Source organism: Vollenhovia emeryi, unplaced genomic scaffold (genome assembly GCF_000949405.1).
Source record: "Vollenhovia emeryi isolate VEMERY1.0 unplaced genomic scaffold, V.emery_V1.0 DF939289.1, whole genome shotgun sequence".
In the NCBI taxonomy this organism is placed as follows: Eukaryota; Metazoa; Arthropoda; class Insecta; order Hymenoptera; family Formicidae; genus Vollenhovia; species Vollenhovia emeryi.
In genome coordinates, this window is record NW_011967077.1 from 73398 (window position 1) to 84413 (window position 11016).

At 35.3% G+C, this 11016-nt stretch overlaps 1 protein-coding gene across 3 annotated transcripts in view; it reads right to left on the reverse strand.

Moving 5' to 3' along the window:
• Positions 1 to 787: 787 nt before the first annotated feature.
• The window catches only part of LOC105559118 (acetylcholinesterase-like), a 69169-nt gene continuing 58940 nt past the window's right edge, over positions 788 to 11016 (reverse strand). For 2 of the 3 annotated variants that reach the window (XM_012007190.1, XM_012007191.1), the window contains exons 5-7: positions 6111 to 6274; positions 4073 to 4230; positions 788 to 3959 (exon numbers count right to left, since the gene is read on the reverse strand). In XM_012007190.1, coding sequence (XP_011862580.1) covers positions 3829 to 3959; positions 4073 to 4230; positions 6111 to 6274 — 453 coding nt within the window. In that variant the 3' untranslated portion in view covers positions 788 to 3828. Of the gene's footprint in view, positions 3960 to 4072; positions 4231 to 5680; positions 5900 to 6110; positions 6275 to 11016 lie in introns of those variants that run through there. The other variant, XM_012007192.1, reaches the window with a different exon arrangement.

Below are 11016 nucleotides of genomic sequence, written 5' to 3' on the forward strand. Positions count from 1 at the left end.
TACGGATTGAGATTGAAATTAGATTGCAATTTGACCAATCGAAGTAAAGTTTAGTGAATTTTACTCCGATTGGTCAAATTTTCAAAACTCAACCCGTAGTCTGATACGGACTTACAATTAAGGCTTCTGCGCTCGCCACGGCCATGTTGGCAATTGTGACGACAGAAAGGAGAAATGGCACGCTGAGAATTTTTGTATGTACATTTTCAAAATGCTCCGGTAACTAACCTTTTCCCTTGACAGCCGATAAACAGCTGTAAAATGTGAATGTAACAATATGGAATGTTTTCTTATTCAGATATCTTGTTCTGTAGTTATAAAGCGCAAGAATTCTCAGCGTGTCATTTTTCGCGTCTGACGTCATAATCCAAGATGGCTGCAGTAAGTACTCAGGAGCACTATACATACAGATCTGGATTCTGGAAACAACATGGAATTTTTAGTAGTGGGGGTGACTGCATCAAGGAGGTAGTTTTCTGTTCGCGCTAACTGTGCGTCGCTACTGTTTTAAGAGTGTGTCGCAATACGAGGTACAGAACTGTGAAAGAAAAAGACGAATACTACTTCTAGATCATAACGTGGACATTACGAGAGTCTATCCCCACCACCATTGTTTCCAAGAGAGAGAGAGAGAGAGAGAGAGACGCGCGCACATACAAAACAATTTAACCAAATATAAATCTTAATTCTTCTTTTCCAGCTTCAATACTTTTATCTCTGTACATGTATTATATTTTTCACAACAAGTTTCTCAACGTAAAGTCTCCATAAACTTTATTTTTTCTTCTCTTCGCAAATGCATTTTCTCGCAACATGAAAAAGCGATATAAAGTGACAACTCCTTTAGACGTTACAGTTATGTTATACGTTTGTACTATTTCACATGCGTTTTATTTATTGTAGATTCTCATTGCTGTGCTACATCAGATCGCAAGAGCTTCACGCTCACGTAATCTTTAGAGAATCACTTACCTCCTTGATTTTATTCAAGATAGTATTGTTTGAAGCGTCACCTGCCATAAAACGAGCCGGGATTTAATAACGCACATTGATCGAACCACCAATGCGAACATGCGACATATTTTAAACGTTTCATGAACAAATGCGCGACATGAAATTTCACATCGAAAGAGTTGTTAAACTTTTCGAAACAATGATAAACAATGATGAAATTCAGTCAATGCTGCATAATAGGTAGCCTGTATCTTCTGAGAAATAATATTCCAGATTCGCGGGGGCACATGTTTGTTTCTTTTATCTTTCAACTGATAATGAAGCAAAATGCACACGGGTCTTGTCCGCTACTTCTCCTCAAAGTTCTATTCTTAAGCTTCGCGAAACACGATATAGTCTAGCTACTTGATCCCTGCACGCGGAATCCTTGATACTCTATTGAGAAAACTTCAGGGAAGAGAGCTTTGCTGAGACAGCACGGAGAGGTCGAAACGATCAACTCCGAGAAAACGAGCGGTCAGATGTAACGTTGTAATTTCTTCTGATAAAGATGGTGTTGCAGTTATTGTTTGTCTCTACTCACGCTGATTAAGGTATGTTCTATGAGCGAGGGTTCGTGCTCAGATAATATTTCCGCTGAATCGATTGAATTTGTGTGAATAACGAATAGATTTTTCATTGTTTTCATTATTGGAAAATGAAGGAAAAATCAATATCAATTTCGCCCTTGTCCGCAGTATCTTTTGCTTTATTTAGTTTTAGAATGTATTATTGTTGTAGATAACTCGTATAGTTTTATCAAGATGCAGTCATTTATGAAGAATGAGAATCCTTAAAAAGTGTCAAACAATTGGATTATTTGGAAATTGACAATTTTACAATTTCCATTGTTAAATATGCCAGTGTTGCACTGCTTTTAAAATGTTTCATCTTTTAATCCTTAATTTTTGCGGAGTAAATCGAGTATACATACACGTGTATACGCACGGTCGTTAAACAATCAGATAAAAATGTAGCTTTTCGTGTTGTTTTAAACAAAATTTAATGAAGCTCAAAATAAATCTTTTATCTAAAGAAGGAATTTTTAGGGCCTACAGTTTGTGCGATAGTTACGATTAGCAGATCATTATTATTATTATTATCATCTATTAGGTCTTTCAGTTGTTTCGATATTTTTAAAAGTAACTTATCGTGTAGTTTATCGAATAGCAATTGATATGGTACTGTTGTTCTTGTTAAAATGTTAAAATAACTGTTAAAGATGAACGTTTGAATGAATCCATTGTTCGTAGTGTTTAGGGAGGCTTATCTTAATTAGAGGTTACGCTATGCTCATAATAAAATTGATGGGCATTTTTGTTTTTGGGTGGTATCATTGGCCACATAATGGATTATTTCTAAACTTTTCGAAAAATTCCACTTTTTCCTTTCGCAAGGAAATGATTTGTATATTGTAAATATCCAACCATAATGAATTCCTTCCCTTGTTGTGGAATTAGCTTTTATAATCAATGTATTGTCAGATATAGATACGATGATTGCAAAACACCTGTTCTAATTGAGAATATACTGTTAATTTTGCTCCTCTGGCTTGATTTAATTTTATCAAGAGCGGAATGAGTGCTCGAAGAGCTCTCTTTTAAGAGAGATTCTCCGGCGATTGAACCCGCGACGTGCTCTCCAGCTTGGTGAATTGGGAGTTAATATAACCGCGCCCTTTGATACCGATTAATTTTCTTCAACTACGCTACGTTCGTTATTTTATCATTTTCGTCTTTTGCTTCCTGCCCTGGAATTGATATTGCATATAAAACTTGATCGTGCTAGACTTGATCGACTACATTGCAAACTAATTGTAAGAGATCAAATATGTTACAAGATGTTGCACCGGTCGCAGCTGGTTTCTTACAATTAATAACGAAGAGACTAATCGCGCGCTGTTGTTACAGCTTAAATCTCGTGAATCACGTTACAAATATATCATCGAGCTTATTGCCGGGCGCATCGAAATTCGATCTTGCCGTTTAATTGGATCCATGAGGATTTGACAAATCTCGATATTATACCACGCTCGATCGTCAATTATATGTTTATTGTAATTGATCAAATGTTGCGTATTTGCCGCGAGATCGAGATAGGTCGCCATTTGCCTTTCTCATTCCTTCACCTATTTACACACTTTGTACACAACACCCTTGCAATTGCAGTTGCATTGCTTGCTGAGCAATCAGACAACGACTTGTAGGTCGATCGCCTCCAATAATTTAGACTGCTCTAAAGTAAAGCAACGATTATTTCGAAAGCATCTATAACGAGATGGCAAAATGTATTTTACGCGGGCTTTCCTAGTCGCTGTATCTCGCGAGACAAATATATCTCATTGTTAGACTATCGGGTATAGAAATAAGATGGTTTGAATCGACGAGAGCGAATTCTAAGAGATGACGAAAAAAGAACTAGAGCCTAATGGAAAGTGCGAATGGTCGAAATCCCTGCCTCTCTTGTCGAGTATCTCTTATCTGCGATCGCGCGGATCGCGGATTATAAGTCTACGGCTAACTCGAAACGGCGAATGCACCGCGCCGTGGAACATCTGATTATCTTTCGCAAACGTCGCTCTCTGCTAGCAGTGCCGGTGTGACATAACGACACAGTGGAGACGGACCTACTGCTATACGACGATAGCATATACGTCCTACGGCGGCGACCTATCGATCTACGAATGGTTGACGACCGCTAATGCGACCTTGAAGCGTAAACAATGCTCATTATAGGACCTGCTTGCTCGGACGGTAACGCCGCGATGGAACTTTTCTGCCCAGTCAGGTACCTGCCAGCCATGAAAAGGGTTTGTCGACATGGATGAATAACCGCTTATATGAATCTATATACTACCAGCACCGGAAGTAAGAGGATGAACGCGACCATTGGTGAACTGCGCAATTCGCCGACACCTGCGGAAACGCTTGACGCCATTGCGCTTTTGCATGCCTCGGGTGTGGGATCTGTAAAAGAAAAGGTAAGAGCACGAAATTAAGAATAAGTTTAATTGGAAAGACAATTTGTCAAACTTGAATTGGGAGAATCTTTTATTTTGCATTTCGCGATCGTTACGTACCGGGAATCCCCTTTAGGCGCGGCAGGAACTCATTCCAAAATGCACAGGCTGTTGTGCGAGGACCTCTGCCGAACTCACTCTTCTCTGCGTTCCAAATAAAATACTTTGGATGATCGCTGGTATAAGGTGGCCACTCGGATTCGCTCATTGTTGGTATCCTAAAACATAGATTAACAAGTAATCACACCAATGAATTATGCAAATCTTTCAGAAACGAGCAAACAGCAATCTAATTTATCTCTTCTCTCTGTTACGTGTTACAATAACAATATTGTACTAATTTCAAATAGATATCGTAGATAATATCAAGACGATATGTCGGTAGCGATCGACAAAGCAAACAATACCACACATAGAGAGCGAAACGTTATAATAACTTGAAATCTTTAGATAAATCCTATCTTAATCTTTTCAAAGGTAAACTAACTGTTGTTATGGTTTTAACATTTTGTTAAAATATAAAAATTATCGGAGATGCAATTTGCAACGTGATATATTTTACATGTCTTACATTAAAATGTGTATAAAGATACATTTTGATTCACATTTAATTTTTTACATAATCAGAATCACAAATCTAATTGTTTGTTTGATAAATGTATGACACTAAGTGAGACGAAACTAGAGCGTATTTTCCATTCGAAAAGTAGAAACATATATTATATTTGCTGCAAAATGTAATTATGAAAAAATGTTGTAAATCGACCTCTGATGTTGATCGTAATTCAATAAATAATTATTTCGGGTTGCAAGTTCTTTTAACAATTCAGACTATTTGTTTGAAAAGTGTATTCATAACGAATAACATTATATACATGTATGATTGTGAAAAACCATTTCTTTTTACTCAGTATGCGACACTAACATTTTCGTATTAACAAATGGAAATTTAGATTTAAATGTAGCAGCGAGTTTCTACCCCTTTTCTAGGTTATTATACTGGTAGTTATAATTTGAATTTAAATTAACTTGGTTTCACACATCAACGAACTCTACTTTGGCGTCCACGATATATCACTTATACTTGTAATTGTATGTTACATTCATCCAACGTGTGCAAATTTTTATTAAGTAAGAATTTTGTTATCTTGATTAAATATTCAACTATTTATATTTATCGTAAAATTGACTAAATGTTTGCGCGTAAATATCAAAATTACATACACACTTTTTTGTTAGTGTATTTTTCATTGAGTTCCAGAACATGTGCAATTTATGCATGACGCAACAATAATTTAAAAAATTATGAAATTGGAATATCAATGCTTATATCTATATATGTTAACATAAGCATATGTACATATACATAACAGGAAAGATATGTTTCGTTTGTAAGACAATGCAATGAAAAAGCAATTTTTAACATCTTTAACTCTTTTTCTTGTACTATTTTTTCTATTTCAGGAAATTGGCCATTTAAATAAAAACAAAGTCTATTTTAATTTCATTCTTTTGGCAAGCTATACGAGTTTTATCAGATTATTAGTTGCATGCAGTGCAATGTATTAAGTAGAAAAACATGCATAAAATTGATAGTAATTTATGCCGAATCAAGATGTTGGAGATTTTAGTTAACATTGCCAAAAAAATGTTACATTATTTTTATATTTACATACATGATTTGTGACCTTTAATGCTTATAAATTAGTCGTCAACAGAGCAACACACTCTCTAAAAGTTTATCAGTGGACTGTCATTGAAAAGAATGAATATTCACAGCTTATTATGCTGTGAATAAAATTGACTGACTTTTAGAGAATAGACATTGTGGGCCATTATCCTTGACAAAATCGATCCTGATTCTGTTACATTCGCGACATCGTGACTCTGTCAAAAATAGTAATATACATATATACTATATATAATAATACAAGCCTCTTTATTAACTGCTTTATTGGTCAATATTTCTCAATTTTAAATACGTGCCGTAGATTAGAGAGGTTAGTGTCTTTACACATATATTGCAGATATACTTGAAAGTTGAAGGAACACATATGTACATGTAATTCGTAGTATTGCTACGTATAATAATACCTACCCTGTATATGCAAATCGTGCGAAGTAGCGAATCATTCTCAAAGATAGCTCTCGTTCTTTGTCCGTATATTCCCGAGACTTATTCAAGGGATGCCCAAAGACGTATTCTACTTCGTCACCATGCATCACACCCATCCATTCGCCCCATACATTCGTACTTGTCCTCTGCAACACAATAAACACCTCATCATTATTTCTTTAGTAGATTTATACTATATATGTCGATACAACTAAATGGCATTTTTTACGTCAGATTAATTTAATATACAAATAAGTTTATATAGATCTTTAGACCAGGTGAAAAAACTACCTCTCTTTTCAACTTCAATAATGAAATAATGGGTATGTTTTTACAAACTATTAAAAAGTAATTGGTGATAACTGGCCACACTTAAAAGTAGAGTCTATTTCTTTTCTCAATATATTTGAATTTTAAATATCTTATAATGCAAAATTTGTATTGAACCAATCCAGCTGTATGAAATAAAGAATTGGACGGAAAATTTTGTTCGCATTAGAATATTGGGGTGCGCGCAGAAAGCATGTGAATAGCAGTATTAGAGTAAAAGTGTCGAGCTCTAAAGCGTTCGAGATCGTAACATCGTAATCGCACATCAAGACATATGATTGGATATCAATTTCAAATCGATACGGGTGCACTCTGCAACTCTGCGACGAGCTGAAATTGCAAGGGTGGAAATAGGCAACGCGAGCGACAGAAAAAAAGGAAAGCGAACACTTTCGCGCCGCGCGCGAGCCTTCCTTCATCTAACCAGCGCGGGTAAAACCGTTATTAAGATTACGGCTGGCGCGCATGAGTAATGACATCCTCTTTACTTCCAGCAGCGCTTCGGAGAGAGAACCGAGCGCTACTACCTGATAAATTACCTTCTCCGCTAATTGCTCGAGCCTTCGTACCGCGGCATTTCGCTTATGTGCATTTCATGGCTCAGGGGCTGCAATGAAGATAGAAGGTAGTGCGAAGTGAGGGGAGGAAAAAGAAAGGAGAGAAAAGAAAAAGAAGGGTAAAGTGAAAAGTGCAACGCGAAAGGTTGCGAAAAGGATGCTGTGAGAAGGGCGAGAAGACGGGGATGAGACACGAGACGAGAAAGTGTTTGCGGAAGAGGTGGAAGAGAGAAAATGGAGTAGTGAAAAATGAAGGTAGGGATAAGAAGGGTAAAGGGAAAGGAAAGGAAAGAAAAGAGAGCGGCATCAAGTATTATAGGAAAAGCACCTATGTTCCCAATCAATGGAAACACTGCTACTTGATAATACATACATGTGTTACAACTGATAAATTATCTTGCAAAGAGATCGTTTATTCTTCCACGAAAAATAATATGACTTGATATGGGATTTCTATTTGTTATTTCAATTCCACTCCTTGCGATATCATTATATTAAATTTCGGCAAACTTTTTTCGCACTATCAACTATCGACGCGGCAACTATCGACGCGGCAACCGGGGATGCTCGAAAGAATAGAAAACACACTGCAAAACACGAGAGAGAGAGAGCGATCCTTGGAGATCGTGTTATCACCAAATTGAATCGCGCTTTGCGATTGCCAGAATACGAAAGTAAGGAACGTCCAATTTTCCGAGACGATATAAATACTGACGGAACATTTATCTTTTATCGATGTCCGATCGGTCAAATGCTTTAGTCAGTCGATTCACATTAAACAGAGAAAAGTATTCATATTGCACTTTTATTATTTTATCTATTGCATAACATATTGTATAAATTCTTTATCAGTGTATAATTATTTTTATCTTACGCAGCAGATTATCGAATAAGAATTTAATTGATCTAATTACCTTTTTCAATAACTTAACAATTTGATATAAGCTTATCGCACTAGTTTTATTATGGCTGTATGAGTAAAGCCACACACTTATCTGACGAATAGAGTTCCTAACGTATTTTCATGCTTTTTCAAAAAGTATTAAATTTAAATAAAATTGAACAGTTATTAATATTTTGACATAAAGTCATTTTTAGACAATAAAAAATCGCCATAGGTATATTCTATGCTTTTCCTGCATTTAACAACGTATGTGATTGCAGCGTAATAGTTTATAACAATGTTATAACAAAAATAATATGTATGATACGCTTGTATAATTGTATCGAAACAACAAAGAGTTGTAGACGTTTCAATCTTATTCGAGATCTCACAATCAGTAGTTGAATATGGCGAATGAAAGAATCGACAATGTTAAGTCAAGTAAAAAGAAGAAAATCATTATTTTCAATTCTCACGTTCCTTACTTTCTCATTTCCTCTTTTCTTTTCTCTGTTTTTTTTCCCCCCCAGGTCGACCTCTCACGCGACGATGTCAACTACAGAAACGAATAGCCGAGTTTAAATAATTTTCAATGGACGATCACAGACATGAACTTTATACTCATATCAAATGCAGAGAAGGCAAAGATCATATACATAAGTATATTATAATGTGGTCCAAGCATTTATGGAGCTTAAATCGCATATAAATTATTATAAAAAGCTATAGCTATACATATAAACAGTCAAATGAATTGTTTAATTGACTTATAAAATGCATTCCTATTCCTACTTTATTTTGTTGCTATGACGATAGAGAGATGTTTGATTTCATTGTGTTACGTGCAAATTACAACATTTTTTTTCTCTAATCCTAGTAGTCAAGTAAATATTCCATGTGTTACAAGTAGTAAGTATTATGTGTCAAGTATGACTGAAAACTACCATTTGTATACAATATTGAACATAAGATTGATGAAAAGAAAACCCATGTATAAAAATAATGCCAATTACATATAAATATACATACAGCTTAACCTCGTATATGTATAATCAAGAAACGTACTGACAAATTGATGAATACAATGGGGACAAAACTATAAATTGGGTATATAGGGTTTATCAGTAAAATGTTTTTGTCTATTGAAGCAAATTAAATTTTGTGCTAGACTCGAATAAGATAATTTCCCAACAATTTTGGTAGCTAACACTAAATCAACCAACTTCGTACTCCAAAAGTCCACTGACTTTGAGTATTAGTAAAGTTCAAGTTGAAATTATTTACGTTTCGATCCAAGTTGAACTTTTAAAACAAATGAGGTGATTTTTCAACTTGAACGCTGTGATATCAACTATCGTAAAAGACTCACTACAGCGTTACGTATGGTTTAAATTGAAACGTTTAAGAAAGACAAAAAGAAGAATTTCCTGTTCCCGATTTCGGATAAGCTGGATTTGGCACCAGGCCACAGAGCACTTGTCACTAAATTCAATGATAAACCGTTAGTATACTATATATTTTGACTTATTTTGTTGTCATCTCTATTAGCAAAATGTTGGCAGATTAAAGTCTTTTTTACAAAAATATTTACTTGTATAAAAATTCAAATTAATAGTTTTCACGTTACGTGCTAATTGTAAGCACAAATTCATAAAAATAATACGTATGACATAATTAAACATGTTAACGTCAAATATCCAAATGTTATGAAAAACAGATCTAAAACGGCATCCAATCGATGTCAAATAATATTTGTAAGTACAATATACAATTTTGATGTTTATAGCTCAATTGGGCTATCGATGGAAGAGATTTCATGTCCGAGATAAACGCGACGAAGAGCCGAACATGACAGCACGGAATGGCGGCAAACGTGACACGTTACAACATAATAGAACATCCGTAGTGTACATAAGCCTCTCCCGCGTGAGTTTGCATTTCAAATAATTTCGGCGGTCGCGAGGAGGCGGACCGGTAATTGTACAGCGTCATGAATGCGCACAATTTGCTGCATTCTGAATTTAAACATTACACCTATGGTTAGGTTATGCATTATCTTCCGGCATGATAATACACTCGCAAATTGTCGATCGGCAAAACGGCAAAATAAATCATGCAGACGTGATTCGTGCGTGATTGATAATGTGGCTAGGTGTATGTTGATATCTGGTTATTACTCGCCACCCAAATATTCACCACACTTTATCGTGGCAATAGCAACATACACCGATGATTGATTAATGTCGCGAGTAAATTCCGTATGACTAGGAAACACTAGTTAATACATCAAGATAATTGTTTCCACTTTGTCACTCGTCGCCATAAATGTCTCTTTTTTCCCCCTTTTTCCGTTTTGCTCGCTCAGTTATTTCAATCATAAAATCTTGTTATTGCGTTATATATGCAAGTGACTCGGAATCCAATTTACATAATACTTTTACGGTAATTCCCAGTCTTGTAAACTCTATTCTTTCAGCTTACACTTTGAGAGAATATCGACACACGCTCAATACAACAATCACGTTGTACCGAGCATATACAGAAAATAATGATGTTGAGAACGTTGCGTGTGACTTATCAATACACCAAGTAATTACAATTTTTCAATACATGTTAATTAATATACAGATGTACTAACGAAATTATATCAACGTTAAAATATGTGTATGTGTTGTATTTTTAAATGTATTACGTCGACAAATTATCATCTATTATACAGAGTGAGTTTTTTAACTTGAAACTGCAAAGTATCTGGAAAAATAAGGATTGTACGAAAAAATTTTCAATAATTGGAGCACTGTTGCAACAGCATATTCCTGACATCAAATAAAGTAGAAAAAGTCCCTCCGACGAACAGTTATCGAGATATCACAAGCTAAATATTGAAAAAGTTATCAATTTTCTCTCAAAAATCTCAAAAAGTATTATAAAGGAGAATAAGAAGCCAAACTTTCGTTTTATTGGAGAATGAAACAGAATTTCAAATGATTCTAACGTAACTAATTATACAACTTTAGAATGTGAATCGCCAGTGAATGTTCAACGGTAGAGAGAATTGTTAGACGACTTAGGCTGGCAGATGGTTTATTTATTCGTTTAATCCGACGTTTCGACCAAA